This window comes from Petaurus breviceps, unplaced genomic scaffold, assembly GCF_028583685.1.
Source record: "Petaurus breviceps papuanus isolate PSGF00001 unplaced genomic scaffold, PetGlider_PUasm1.0 118, whole genome shotgun sequence".
In the NCBI taxonomy this organism is placed as follows: Eukaryota; Metazoa; Chordata; class Mammalia; order Diprotodontia; family Petauridae; genus Petaurus; species Petaurus breviceps.
Window position 1 is genome coordinate 15871183 of NW_027185616.1, and position 15626 is coordinate 15886808.

General features: G+C 38.9%; 1 protein-coding gene across 1 annotated transcript in view; it reads left to right on the top strand.

The window, feature by feature from the left end:
* Window positions 1-6604: 6604 nt before the first annotated feature.
* The window catches only part of TXNDC8 (thioredoxin domain containing 8), a 44153-nt gene continuing 35131 nt past the window's right edge, over window positions 6605-15626 (top strand). Inside the window, exons 1-2 of the mRNA XM_069087820.1 lie at window positions 6605-6619; window positions 9980-10084. Of these exons, the coding sequence (XP_068943921.1) occupies window positions 6605-6619; window positions 9980-10084 (120 nt within the window). The remainder of the gene's footprint in view (window positions 6620-9979; window positions 10085-15626) is intronic.

The window sequence follows — 15626 nt, forward strand, 5'->3', positions numbered from 1 at the left end:
GGGACAACAAACACATTGATGCACTACTGGTATATCTGATAGTATGTTATAAGAAAAGTGGAATATGATGAATTCAGAGAAACAAAAACATCAGAATACAGATTAAATTCAATGACTGATCTTAGTGGATTGTTGAATTACCAATGTCAGATGCCAGCTGCAGTGATGGAATGTTTGGAACAACTTCTTTGTTTAAAAAGACCAGGCTGTAGTTGATGAACCTGTAAATGGGTGCAATCATTCTGGACAGTAATTTGGAATATACATTTTAAAAAATTACTAAATAGTACACACTTTGATTCAGCTATACTGCCAGGCCTAGACCCAAAAGAGATGAAAGAAAGAGGAAAAAGTCTTTTAAGTACAAGAATATTTATGGCAGTTCTCTTGGTGGTAGCAAAAAAAAAATAATAATAATAGAAACTTAAGATGATGTTGAGCAATTGAGGAATGGCTGAATAAGTTGTGGTATATAAATGTGATGAAGTACTATTGTGCTGTGAGAAAGGAGGAAATTAATGATTTCAAAAAGATATGGAAAGACACGTGAACTGATGCAGAGCAATATGAGTGGAAAGAAATAATTTATATTCTAACATCAATATTATAAGAATGATCAATTTCAAGGACTTCTATAAACTTATGAAGACTGAAATGAGCAAAGCTAGAACAATTCATATCACAACAATGCTATTAAAACACTTGATGAAAGCTGTAATAACAATGACCAATGCAGTCCTATGACTATTTTTTATTCCAGAGAAAGGATAATGAAATGTGGTATCCAATACAAGTAGATAATGGATTTAATGTGCACAGTGAGTCATATATACTTTTGTGTACCATTGAGGGAGTTTGTTTTGCTTGACTCAGTATACATCTTTTAAAAGAATTTATTACTTTCTTTTTTTACATGGTAAAAGGGGGGGGAGGGGGTTGTGGAAGAAAAAATACATCTGTTTATTTTTTTTAATTGGGGTGAGGTAGCAATGTTAGATGTGAAATGATGCCTGTACTTTCAGATGAAGACACTGTTTTACCTATTTCTATTTAGTTTTACCTATTAATTTTACCTATTTTTTTTTTTAAGCAATTGGGGTTAAGTAACTTGCTCAAGGTTACACGGCCAGTTATTTCTGGTTGTGGTGCTGAGTATCTGAGCCCGGGGATTTGATCCAGGTCATCGCGACACTGGAGCCCTCTGCTCTTACTCACTGAGCCACCTGGCTGCCCCTAAGCAATTGGGGTTAAGTAACTTGCTCAAGGTTACACGGCCAGGTGTTTCTGGGTGGATGCTAAGTATCTGAGCCCGGGATTCGATCTCCAGGTCTTCTCAACACTGGAGCTGGTGCTGTTACTCGCTGTGCTACCTGGCCACCCCTATTACCTAACTATTTCTATTTTGTTACAAGGGACCTCTCACAAAGTGGGAGCAATCTGTAAAAACTTGCAGCATCAAAACAAAACATCAATAAAGTGTAAAACCAAAAAAAAAAATGCCTAATGGGAAAAAAAATTAATGACAATTACTTTTGCAGCCCATATGCCCTAAAAGCCAATTTTTCTAAGTTATCAGTTCCCCACCAAAGAATTTTAAAATCTGCAATGGGAGAACATTAGTAGCTTCAGGGAACCTTTTAAAGGGTCACAATGCAGTGCAGAATTTTGACAAGATCCATCCCACATGCATAAAATCACACAATCTCTGAATTAGAAGAGGCTTAGGAAATCATAGATCTAAAATAAGAAGAGGTCACCTAATTCAGCTCCCCCGTTTTAAAAATGAGGAAGTTAAGGCCCAGCAAGACTAAGTTTAAGTCACTGTCACCCTATCAGAGGCAAGATTTGAAACCAAGTGCCCTCGCTCTTCAACCAACTTTTGTTTTCACTCTACAGATCACCTAGTCCAACTCATACTTGTACAGAAATCTGTGGAGAATGGCTATCTGGCATCTACTTAAAGATATTTAATAAGAGGGAACCCACTAACCTCCTGAAAGAACAATAGTGAAAATTAGCTTGAGTACCTTAATAAGAGAGTAGGAATACAATTGTCAACCTAGCATAACTGATAATGTAGTGAAAATAAGTTCTATTACCTTAATAAGATAGTTCATAAACCTACCATAACAAATTCCATTTTTAAATCTCTGTTTTAGCATTGAGCTGTTTTGAATAAGTTGTTTTTAAATAACAAAATAAGCACCTTTGTAGGATGAGCTAGTAAGCCACACATGTACTTCTTAAATAACTGATATTCACATGTAGACCTTGTGACAAAACAAACAAGCAATGAAAAAATATTAGAAGCAACTTTATCAGTGATTTTGAAGAAAACTTAGGAATCCCCACAGCTAAAAGTAGAAAAAACCTACCTGAGAGCCCAGCCATCAGCCTGTTCCTAGAGCATAATGAAAGATGGTTCCTGTGTTCCCCATATTTGAGACTTGAGCAAGTTGGTGTGACCTCAAGGGCATCGATGATTGATTGAGATTTGCCAGTGGACCATCCCAGAGCAAAGCACTTGGCCTCTGACATCCAGCTGGGGAAACCTGTTCCGTTCTATATGAAGTATGCTTAAAGGGACCTGTAATAGGCCAGGTTAGCAGTTTGTTCATAGAGGGTATTATTTGCATGCTCTGATTAATTGTTTGTTTGCATGCATTGAGAAGCACAATTCTATTGTGTTTCTGTTAGCACACATATAATTGGTTATACCCCGGCAGCAGTGTGGGTTACAGCATCCTGTTCTTCTCTTCTTGTTATTGCTGTTGTTCAGTCATTTCAGTCACGTCCAACTCTTCGTGACCCCATTTAGGGTCTTCTTGGCAAAGATACTGCAGTGGTTTGCCATTTCTTTCTCCAGCTCATTTTATAGCTGAGGAACCGAGGTAAACTGGGTTAAGTGACTTAGGCAGCTCTAATGACAAGAAGGGTTTTCCTTACTCTGAGATTAAAGCTACCTCATTTCTACTTCTACCCATTTGTTTCTAGTTCCTTGATTGGTTACCTAGCTTGTACATCTTTCTTCTGAAGGTAACCTTGCCTTTGGGTCCGCTGCCCTCCTCCCTGTTGGCCTTTTGACTCTGAATGCCCGGCTGAGGACCTCAACTTGATCTGAGACCCTTGCAACCTACATCACTTTGATCCTAGAAGTATTTTGCAATACTAAGCCTACCAAGATGACCTAATCTCCCTTCAAGATCAAATGTTCTTTGTCTCCACCCTCCCTGATTTGCTCCAAGCCTGAGCAAACCCTGAGATTAATCAATCACCAGCTTCACTTAAGGCCTATACTTGTCTCAGGCTAATTGCTAACAAGTGGGTCTGGCTTGACTGGGGCTTGACTAAGACCTGGCTAGTACCTACCCTGGCCCACCTCAAGCAATAACGTTAGATATAATCATTGAAAAGGGTACAGGATGGGTAAGTTTGTCAGCCAAGAGAAGGAAATGTCACATAGGATCACATGAGTTACATATCCTGTGATCAAATGAATCTGAATGCTCAAAAGACAAGTTTCAATGAAATGTAACTGTGATAAAGTCCAAAATACACCATGAATCATTATGAGCAGCGATGGAATAAGAAATTCTGGGTCCTGAACTCCTCTATCATCACCAGAGTCATCTACAATGTCTCAATTGCCCTCATTCATATATCAAATTAGTTGCCAAGTCTTGTCATTTCTACCTGAATAACTTCTCCCACATCTCTCCCCCTCTTCTCCATTTACAGGGGCACCACCACCCTAGTTCAACCTATCACCACCTCTCATCGGGACTATTGCAACAGCCTCTTAATTGGTCTCCTGCCTCAAATTTCCCACCTCTAATATGTCCTCCACAACTGACAAAGATAGTCAAAGCACAGTGTTGCTCAGTGTTTCCCTATTTAATCCAGCATCAAATACAGACTCATATATTTGGCATTTAAAGCCCTTTACAACCTGGCTAGAGAGTCTGGGGATTCTACTTGGTTTCCAAAATAATACCTGATATGCAAGGAGGGAGGGGACATAACTCCGGAATCATTTAGTCGACAAGCATTGTCCTGAAAGTGGGAAGAAGGTTCCTATCTTATAGACTAGATTCTTGTTTTCTTCAAAATCACTGATAAAGTTGCTTATAATATTTTTTCATTGGTTGTTTTGTCGCAAGGTCAACATGTGTTTAAGAACATACACATGTGGCTTACTAGGTCTTATAGTGTCAAACCCTGTCAAAATATTATGGAGATACCTGTTTTCCAGAGCTAAGGCCCAACTGAGCATGGCATAACAATCATCCTTTGCGCTCAGTATGACATCACCCTCTGGCAAAATGTATTGCTTGGACTAGCACCAGATATTCACTGAAGTATTTAGCTCCCCCTATTTCCCAGGGCCATCCATCACATGTTCACAGTCCCTGTCCTTGTCACTGACAGGTACTGTACTCCTGTTTCTGTCACAGAGCTCTGGTTCTGTACCCAGAAGGGTGGCCACAACCCCTAAGACTTAAGATAAATGACTGTTACCACAGAACCCAAGAATGCCTGTATTGTCCCAAGAAATGCCAATCATGAAAACTAACTCAAGATCTAAGCATGATTATGCTGTGAGCCCACCCCTTCCATGTATATAAGTGGTCCCAGCATCAGCAGCCTTAAGTCCTCCTTCTTGAGGGGGGAGATGGAGAAAGCTCTTCTGTATGCATACATCATTTTCCTCACTCTGAAAATAATTAAACTTCTATTTGTGTCCTGACTCTCCTATCTCTAGTCTGCTCTGTTTGGCTCCAGCCACCCACAGGTTAGAAGCCAGTTCTGATCCAGTTGACAACTCAAATAGAAATGGAGACCACTCAATTATACATAAGGACCCTGAGGACCACATATTGACTTACAAAACCATATATTAACATTACCTATGTTTTGTTATATTTTTATTTTGTCAAATATTTCCCAATTACATTTTAATCGGGTTCTAACACACTTGGGAATGTTCTGGGTCATGTGTTCAACACCTTTGCTGTAGAAATCTACTTCATATATGTTTTTCATTATTACACATATATAACCTATATCAGATTTTTGCCATCTTGAGGAGGGGGAGAAGAAGAGAGAAAAAACTTGGAACTCAAAAATTTTACAAAAAATGAAGGTTGAAAATTGTCTTTATGTGTAATTGGGAAAAAATACCATTTTTTAAAAAAGAAAGAAAAAAAAAACTGCTTCATCTAAGAATGAATCTTAGGGGCAGCTAGGTGGCTCAGTGAGGAAAGCACTGGCCCGGAGTCAGGAGGACCGGAGTTCAGTTCCGGCCCCAGACACTTAACACCCACACACAAAAAAACTAGCCGTGTAACCTTGGGCAAGTCACTTAACCCCAATTGCCCTACACTCCCTCCTCCAAAAAGCAAAAACACAAAAAATTAAAAAAATAAAAATACCTTCAAGCTTTTTGGAGCCATAATTTGGAGTTCATAATTCTGAACTGTGACTCCAAAAGGCTTGAAAGTTTAGAAGAAGGTTCAGAATTCCTTAATTCTGAGCCAAATGCATTCTAATCATATTGTCTGCTATTTGTGGAAGATCTTATCATAATCAGAAGAGAGTTAGCTTCCTTTCATGTTTCTCTAACATTCAATGGGTTCTAAGAAATTAAAGGCATTATCAAAGCAGTTCTCTTTTTGGTTAAACAACTGTGAGTAAAATAATGAGATTCCTTCCATGGAAGGTCTATGTCTGAGTCATAATACCATGGAAATCTTATTATATACTGTAATTATGACTTTAAGGTGTGTTTCTCAACTGCAAAAGGAATCCTATGATACATGAACCATTTTCTCATTTTTATTCATTCACATCCCCATGACATAGGAAGATTTTAGGAAAGTTGGTCAGGCAGATTAGCTAGGTTACACCTGAGGCCTTCAGAGAGCTTGAACCTCTTTGAGCCCCACTTAACCATGTCACAGTAAAACAGCGAAGTGGATCCAAAGTCCACTGAAGTTCTGGGTTCTAAGATGACGTATGTGATGATGTCACAGAAACCTCAAGCCTGACTATTTAACAAGGAGCATACAATTGCCAGTGTTGGAAACAGTGAGCAAACTTAGCCTGCGGTGTGTTTCCCTAGGCAATCATTATGCAGAGCATTAAAAACATGGTAAGTATTTGGTTTGAACAGCTGTTTCTTAAAGACCTTTACTTTGGGTACCCTGAAGAAGAGAAAAGAGAAAGACATTTGATAGACTTAGGGCTGGTTTCTCAGTACAGTAGTCAATGATTCTCATGGAAATACATGACACAGGACTTTTTCAGATAGTAGGCCCTCAAATATCTTTGAAATTGAATTGAATGACATTTCAAAGCTATTAGTTATGTAGCAGAGACCATAGGCTCATAGAATCAGAGAAGCTTGAGATGGCAGGGATCTCAGAAACCATATAGTCCAACTGTCTCCTTTAGCCAATAAGAAAACAGATACGGGGTGTTTAAATGACTTACCAAAGGTCACAAAGGTAATAAGTGTCAAAGGCAGCATTCAAATATGGTCCTCTGATTCCAGACCCAGTATTTTTCCACTGTACATTTATTTTTGATAGACTGTCCAGACGAAATGGTTCCCATGAAAGTATCTAAGAAGCTAATTACCCAATAGTAATTTTGTTTTCTTCTTTTTATTTTTTACCCAAGTTCCTACTGTGTCAAATACATAACCCACGGACCATTAGCTCAAGGGTTAAGGCAAAGCTGAAACAGTTAAATCTTGCTTTTTTTTCCCTAGCTAAAAGTGATCCTTTTATCTTAAAATTTCTCAAAGTACTTTTCCTAGATCTTTCTTTCATCTTATGGTTATTGGAATACATCTTTCCCCTGTTACCAGCACAACCACCACCACCACCATCCTCAAACGCCCTCATTCCCATCTCTAATTAACTTGTAAGCTCTTTGGGAGGGTGTATATTTCATATCTACTTTTTGTAACTCCAGTGTATAGCATGTACTTCTCAAATTTAAAAAAAAAATGGGGTGGGGGAAGGATCTGGATCTGGGATTTCACTGGTATATGAGAATTCCCAGTTTGGAAAATCCCTTCATCTGTGCAGGTTAGCCATTCATCTGTAAATTAGGCTTTTAGAGAGTTGACTGAACCACTGAGAGGTTAAATGATTAGCATTTGCCTACACAGCTAGTATTTATTGTGGCATTGTAGGTGTAGTGTTAGACTTGGAGTCAGAAAGACCTAAGTTCAAATACAAACTAGGTACTTACTCTTAGCTATGTGACCACTTTTCTCCACCTTGGTTTCAAATGGCAATAATAATACAATATCTTGGGAGGGCTGCTGTAAGGATCAAATGAGATGATGCATATAAAGTGCTTATATAATTAGACAGTCAGGACTTAAACATAGATCTTCATGATGCCAAGGCTGGTCCCCTAAACAATATAGCATGCTGCCTCTTCTAATCACCCATAATCATTATTTTTCAAATTTAATTGACAGAGCTCAACAAACTTTTGATGCAAATACTAAATATCTATTTTCAATATCCTAGTCCCTACCATTGACTGTCTTTACTGCTAGTATTCCAAGACTGTAAAAACCATCTCCTCATGGTAATGTTGATTACAATTATTTTGCCAATGACCTCTACCAAGCCTTCTTCCACTTCAAGGGATATTTGTTGTCATTGTTGTTCAATCATTTTAGTCATGTCTGACTCTTCATGACCCCATGTGGTGTTTTCTTGGCAAAGATGCTGAAATGATTTGCCATTTCTTTCTCTAATTCATTTTACAGATGAAGAAACTGAGACAAACAGAGTTAAGTGACTTGCCCAGGGTCACAAAGCCAGCAAATATCTGAGGTCAGATTTGAAGTCCTGACTCCAGGCCTGGCATTCTATTTATCTTTCCACTGGGCCACCTAATTTGACAGTAACTACCATGTACCATCTTCAGTTATGTGTAAAAACAATTTTTTACATTCATTTTTAAAACTTTGAGTTCTGGGGAGGCTAGGTGGCATAGTAAATGGAGTGGAGCACTGGCCCTGGAGTCAGGAGGACCTGAGTTCAAATCCAACCTTAGACGTGTAACATAAAAAACTAGCCATGTGACCTTGGGCAAGTCACTTAACCCCAATTGCCCTACCTTCCCCCCTCAAAAAAAAAAAGGAAAAAAATTCTAAATAGAATTTTTAAAAATAAATAAAAATAAATTTTAGAAAACTTTGAGTTCCAAATTCTCTCCCTTCCTCCTTCCCCAACCCCCCTCAATGAGAAGGCAAACAATTTGATATAGGATATTGTAGCAGCAAGCACCCCAAGCCTCCCCAGGGTTGCTGCCAACACAGGTTCTTGGATCTGCTTTGATAAAGGAAAGCAACTCAAAATGGGTTAACAAGCTTACTTTAATCAGTCAAACATATATATCATTTACCTAGTTCAGGGGAAAAAGGTCAGCACCCCGAACTTCAGAATATACAGACAGAATTATCAAGACAGAGAAACAGATCAAGTAGATAGTTTCCAAACTGTCCAACCATTACATCCATACCAAATCAACATCTGGGTTTCAACATCTGGGTTTTTCAAAGCTGAGGGGGGGCTTTCAACAACAGCTTCCCATAATCTAGATCAAATCACAGAACACTTCTCAAAGTGAGCCCCTAAAACAAAGCCTCAGATCAGGGTTTATATAGCCTTCTCCTGGCTCAGAGAATGTAACAACCTTTTTGACCCACTGGCCAATCAAGAAGTATCTACTGAAAAACAAGCCTCCCACCCCAGGTTCCAGGTGCACTTTAGCCTAGGGGCAGGGAAGATCTTAAAAATTTACATTCCCATTACAGCTACATATGAGTAGTCTCTACCCTAGGAAATAGGAAATAGAGGGTTATTGTTTCTGGTTTCTACCCATTTCTTCAGTTTCATATTTTCCTGATTTCTTTGGGAAATAACATAGATGATTTAACTGATTATCAGTCTAAGCACCATTGTTAGGAAGGTTTAGGGCCTTTTGTTCCCTGATCTGTGTAATGCTCATCAAAGTTAAGGAAACTTGGCTTATACTATAGCAAAGCGTGTTTATTAATTAGGAATGCCAATCAAAAGGAGTTCATCTACTAAAGATATTTTTTAAATGCCTCTTCTCCAAGTTCATATATTCAGTTCAAACACATATGAGTCCTCAGAAAATGCTCAAATTCATGGCTTTTATTAACTGCCATTTGAATGATAGTACAAAAAAAAAAAATACATAAATGACCCAAAGCATTAGCTCTGTTCTTTTTTAGACCTCTCTCATATACTGGCAGCTGGTCCATTTGACAAGCATGGGGGAAACCAGCGAAAATTTTAGAAGGGAAAAATTTTATTATTAATCCTCTCTGCAAAATTGTGGTGCTGTTATGCAGTTGATAGTGCACTTCAGTGGGAACAAGGAGACAGCTTTTAGTCACCCTTCGGCTGCTGATAAGCAATTATTAAGTACCTATTATGTGCCAGACATTTATATAAGGCTTTTTACATCCTATTGAAATAGACAACAGGTACAAAAATGATGAGTTTATTATCTGTGTGGTGTTGGGCAAGTCATATTACCTTGTGGCTCTCAGTTTCCTCATTTATAAAATAATGATCTCTAAGGTTCTTTCCCTAGTGGCAGCTAGGTGGTGCATTGAATAGAGCACCAGGCCTGGAGTCAGGAAGATTCATCTTGCTGACTTCAAATCTGGCCTCAGACACTTAATAGCACTGTGACCATTTGTACGTCACTTAACCCTTTTTACCTCAGTTTCCTCATCTTTAAAATGAACTAGAAAAGGAAATGGCAAACCAATCCAGTGTCTTTGCCAAGATAATCCCAAATGGGGATGAAGAGTCAGACATGAGTGAAATGACTAAACAACAACAAAGGTCCCTTCCTCTATCCTTGATTCTGCGACTCATGTATGGTTACTAAACTTATTTTTCCATTGTTTCAGAGTGAATTTGAGAACTTTCTGAAGAATGCTGGTTCTAAACTTGTTGTCGTTGACTTCTCAGCAAAATGGTGTGGTCCATGCAAAAGAATTGGCCCTGTTGTTCATGTAAGTATCGCCAACCTCTCTTCTAAACTCTTTTTTTTTTTAGTATTTTATTTTCCCCAGTTACATGTAAAAACAATTTTTAACATTAATTTTTATAATTCTGAGTTCCAAATTCTCTCACTTCTTCCTTCCCCAATCCCCCTCAATGAGAAGGTAAACAATTTGATATAGGTTATATATGTGTAGTCATGCAAAACACTTCCATAATAGTCATGCTGTGGAAAAAAAACAGACAAAAAAAAAACTTCAAGAAAAAAAAAGAAAGTAAAAAAAAAGCATGCTTCAATCTGTATTCAGACACCATCAATTCTTTCTCTAGGGATAGATAGCATTTTTCATCATAAGTCCTTCAGAGTTGTCTTGGATCATTGTATTGCTGTCTCTCCTAATTTTTTTTTTTAAGCAATTGGGATTAAGTAACTTGCTCAAGGTTACACGGCCAGTTATTTTTGGTGTGGGTGCCAAGTATCTGAGGCCGGAACTGATCCTGGGTCTCCCCACACCAGGGCCGGCACTCTTACTCACTGAGCTACCTGGCCGCCCTTCTTTCCTAAATTCTTAAAGGGGATTTAAAGACCTTTGATATAAACATATCTTTTTCCTTGCCACTCTTGAAAGCTGAACATTTGAAAAGTTTGTATTGTTGTTCAGAATCTGGTTTTCTGCAGCATTTCCACCACTATAAATAAGCTCTTTGAGGGCAGAGACTTTCATTTTTGTCTTTATATCCTCATTACACAGTACAGTGCCTGACATCTAGAACAATGCTTGATAAACACTTCTTGGTTGTCTGATTGCTTAATCAGAACTGAGTGAAATACACTATGCTCCAAGTTAAGATAAGAGTTCATTAATCTGGACACCCAGTGGTTAAAGATGTTTCCTTTTTTAATTGTATTATTTTTATTGATTTTTTTTGTTTTTACTTCACATTCATTTCCAAATATACCTCTCTTACTCAAGAAGTCATCTCTTATTTAAAAAAAAAAGAATGAAAAAAGGAAGAGAAAAAAGTTCAGCAAAACTTAAGAAAGTATCAGCTGAGTCTGATAATATGCCCAATATTCCACACTCATAGTTGCCCACTTCTGCTAAGAAGGAAAAGAGGGGTGTTTTCTAAATTCTGCTATAGGGTGAGATTTGACTATAATTACACAAAGTTTAAATTCTTTTCTGTTGTTCTTTCCTATTACTTTGTTGTAGTCTTATGTAAATTGTTTTCATTGCCTATTTACTTTATTCTACATCAATTCATATAATTCATATTCTTTGCATGCATCTCTGAATTCACTTTTGATGTCTATTATGGCACAGTCATATTCCATTATATTAATGGGTCACAATTTGTTTAGCCATTCTCTAATAGATAGGTATCTGCTTTGTTTCCAGTTCTTTCCTATCACAAAAAGAACTGCTAGAAATACTTTGAGGTGTGGGACTTTTTTCTTTCTTTGAGCTCCTTGGCAGTGAATTCTTAGAAAATTAGATAGCTGGGTCAAAGGCCATGTCACTTTGGGGTATTTTAGCCACTTTGATGGGGGTGGGGACAGATAATTCCAAATTTACTGTTGCTTTTTAATGATAACTTCTACAAAAAAAATCCATTGAAACAATGAGCTTTTAGCAGAGCCCCAAAAGAAATGCTATAAAATACTAGACTGGGCTATAGACAAAAGTCATAGAGGGGGAGAAGTAGAATTTCCTTCCTTGGAGATGAAGTTAGGCTTCATATCCTTCTCTTGAGAAAAAATTTGGATGATTTTCCCTGAAGATAGAGGGATAGGTCAGATGACCTTTAAAAAAAGTTATTTAAACCTTTAAATTTTTTTTATCACTTACATCTCCAAATATTTCTCTCCCTTCCACCACCACCACTCAGAAAGTCATCCCTCATAAAAAAGGTGACAAAAAAGGAAAAAGTAGAGTAAAATTAACCATCTTTTTTTTTTTTTTTTGCTTTTTGGAGGGCAGTTGGGGTTAAGTGAGTTGCACAAAGTCACCCGGCTAGTAAATGTGTTAAGCATCTGAGACCAGATTTGAACTCAGGTCTTCCTGATTCCAGGGCTGGTGCTCTATTTACTGCACCACCTAGCCACCCCTACTAACCAACATCTTAACCAAGCCAGACAGCATATCTCACATCCAGGATATCCAAAGTCCAACCATCCCTAAACCCTGACCTAGCAAAGAAAAGAGGAAGGTGAGTCCCATATCTCTTCTTATGAGCCAAGTTCTGACTCCAAAGTGGGATGCACAGACACCAGGGAGTGCATGAAAAAATGTTAGAACTGAGGAGAGCAGCAGTGAGCTTGCAGCCGACTGCTGTTGCCTGACTGCTGTTCTCCTTAACCTGCCTGTCTAACAGAAGGCCAGCCAGCCATGGGCACTTCTCCCCAAGACAAGAGGAAGACCGGAAAGCACTTGGGACAGTCCCCATCCATCCATGTCCTCCCTTCCCTGCCTCCATTGCATCACCTTGTATGTTCCATGGCCAAGGCTCTGCATACCACCCTCACCCCAAGAACTGTGAAGTGTAATAGGGACATAGACCCTGCTTCTTCTGGAGCTGAGACCCTTCTAGGGCCTCACCCTCAGAAGGGGATGGGACAAGGTATGATTCCCACATATACTACACTCCACTTCCTAAGACCTACAAAGCAAACTGCTGGAACTCCTGGTAGGGCCCTGGAAGCAATGGAAATGGGGAAACCCTGCTTCCCTGGGAGTCACTAACCTGGGGCACCCAGGAGTTCAGATTATTTTCCCTTTTTTTTTTTACCTCTTTAAAAAAAAGTATTTTTCCTTTCCTATGCCTCACCCTCAGGAATGATATGATGGATATCCATCCTCATAGCCTTAGGGATGGATATGCTTCACAACATGGAATAAAATGGGCCCAGCCATTGAATCCTCCATGGGCCCCAAAGTCAGGGTGGCCTGCTTTCTCAGGATATAAATTCCTTGATGCCCCTCCCTTCCCCACAGAATAAGGGAGGCTTGTGGCAGCTGACCAAGTCCTGCAGCAAGGAGAGTTTGGGCAAAGCAGATAACAGTAACAGCAGTCAGGGGAGCAGCAGCATTTAGGGAGAGGTGAGAGGGAGATGGCCGCCATTGTCGCCAGAGAACTTAGGGCTCATGTAATCAACCACAGAATCCTCTCAGACACTCAACTCTGCTCCCAATATCCAAACAAAGCCATCAGACAGTTTGGAGAGAATCAAAACCCATCCATCATCAGGTAACTAGGGCATCTTGCCATCTCCCTTGGGGCTCCTTCCTTCTCACCACCTGAAAAAGCTACCCTCCAGACCCAACATCTGACTTCTGAAGACGATGCCTCAATCTTTCCATACCTTTTCCCCATCCACACACACATCCACACCCACCCACAGACACCCACACTCCCCCACCCACACACACACACAGGAAGATGTAAATTTACTAGTTGAATTTCAACAAAAATCTTTGCACGATTGGCAAAATTGAAAAATAAATGTGATCTCTCCAAAAAGAAAAAAAAAAGGAAATGTGATTTAATGATAGACTTCTATTTGGATCTATGTTTTTATGTGGTACCTGGGACAGTCATTAAAACCAAGCATCAAAATAAAATGCATTTAGAACTAGACCTTTGAATCACTGTATCACAAAGTGTTAAACCATGATTTTTTTTAAATGGTGAAGCATATTTAATCACACAGCTCTTATTAAACATATATTTTAGTGAGAACAAAATATTATATAGCAATATTTGAAAATATTTACTTCATCTTTATCTCATCCTTTTAAATGTCTACTTTGTGTTATATAGATAGATGATAGATAGATAGATAGATAGATAGATAGATAGATAGATAGATAGATAGATAGATAGATAGATAGGGATAGAGATTGGATTTATAATTTCATTGTGAACTCCTAAATGAGGAAATTCTTGAAACATACAGTCTTAAGAGAAGTGCCTGGAGCACTGAGATGTTGTAACTTGAGTTCAAGGTCACACAGCTACCTAGAAACGTCAGCAGCAGGACCTGAACCCAGATCTTTCTGGCTCTTTCTCTATCCATACCAGTCTATATATATATATATTTTTTTTTCTTTTTTTGGACGGGGAAAGGTAGGGCAATTAGGGTTAAGTGATTTGCCCAAGATCACAAGGCTAGTAAGGGTTAAGTCTGTGACCGGATTTGAACTCAGGTCCTCCTGACTCCAGGGCCAGTGCTCTATTCACTGTACCACCTAGCCAGCCCCTGTATCTTTAATATAATGTACATAATATATTGATACAATTATTCATGTATATAACTTTAAAATAGATATGCATATTTGGGGACGGGGGTTCATGGCCTCTATTTTTGCTGATAAGGGTACATAATTATTTTTTTTAAAGATAGTTTCCTAAATGACTTTTCAAGAACCTTACCCTGCCCTAAGATTCTATGTCCTATCAGGAAGCCTAATAGTAGCACTGATTGCTACAGGTGGTTGCCCTCTGCTTTCAGCTCTGGGTTACTAAGTTGCAGAACCAGTTTACAAGAGACATCTGCAATGTGACTTGATTACTAGAACACAAATACAGTGTCTCCAAAGGGCCAGGTTCACTGAAGCTTCATATTCCACGAGTTTGCGTGACAGAGTGTGTGAAAGAGCCAAACCCTTGAATATTTCCCTACAGTGAATTTAGATTGCTAAAAGAACCATCCTTCCCACTAGGAACCAGGGTGCTTTGTGGTATATTAAGAGGGAGAGCTAATCCAGAGAGACCAGCCCCTGCCTCTGGGGAAAGTTGTATTTCACGGCCCCTTTTTGGACCAGATGCCCTCTTCAGAGGAATGGTCTGCATGGCCCACACTTCTCTGCACTTCTTCATTAAAAAGGCCACCCTAGATCTTCCTAAATAGGGTAATGAAAAAGAAGCTGGGTAGGGAGGACAAAGAAAGCAGTAATTGATGTGCAATGCAACCTGAGAGGCTTAGCCAGTTTCAACAACATCCTTCCCAATAGTCCCAGGAGAAAGCTTCAGAGGGAGAGTTCTTAACCTTTATTGTGTGTCATGTAGGGCCCTTTTGGCAGTCTGATGAAGCCTGTGGACTCCTCAGAAAAAAAAGTTTCTAAATATAAAAATAGAATACAGAGGATTACAGAGGGAACTGATTATATTGAAATACAGTTATCAAAATAAATTTTTTAAAAGATTAAAAGCTGGGGCGGCTAGGTGGCACAGTGAATAGAGCACAGGCCCTGGAATTAGGAGGACCTGAGTTCAAATCTGGCTTCAGACACTTGAAACAATTACTAGCCATGTGACTTTGGGCAAGTCATTTAACCCCAATTGCTCTCCAAAAAGCAGAAAGAAAGAAAGAAAGAAAGAAAGAAAGAAAGAAAGAAAGAAAGAAAGAAAGAAAGAAAGAAAGAAAGAAAGAAAGAAAGAAAGAAAGAAAGAAAGAAAGAAAGAAAGAAAGAAAGAAGGGAGGGAGGGAGGGAGGGAGGGAAGAAAGGAAGGAAGGAAGGAAGGAAGGAAGGAAGGAAGGAAGGAAGGAAG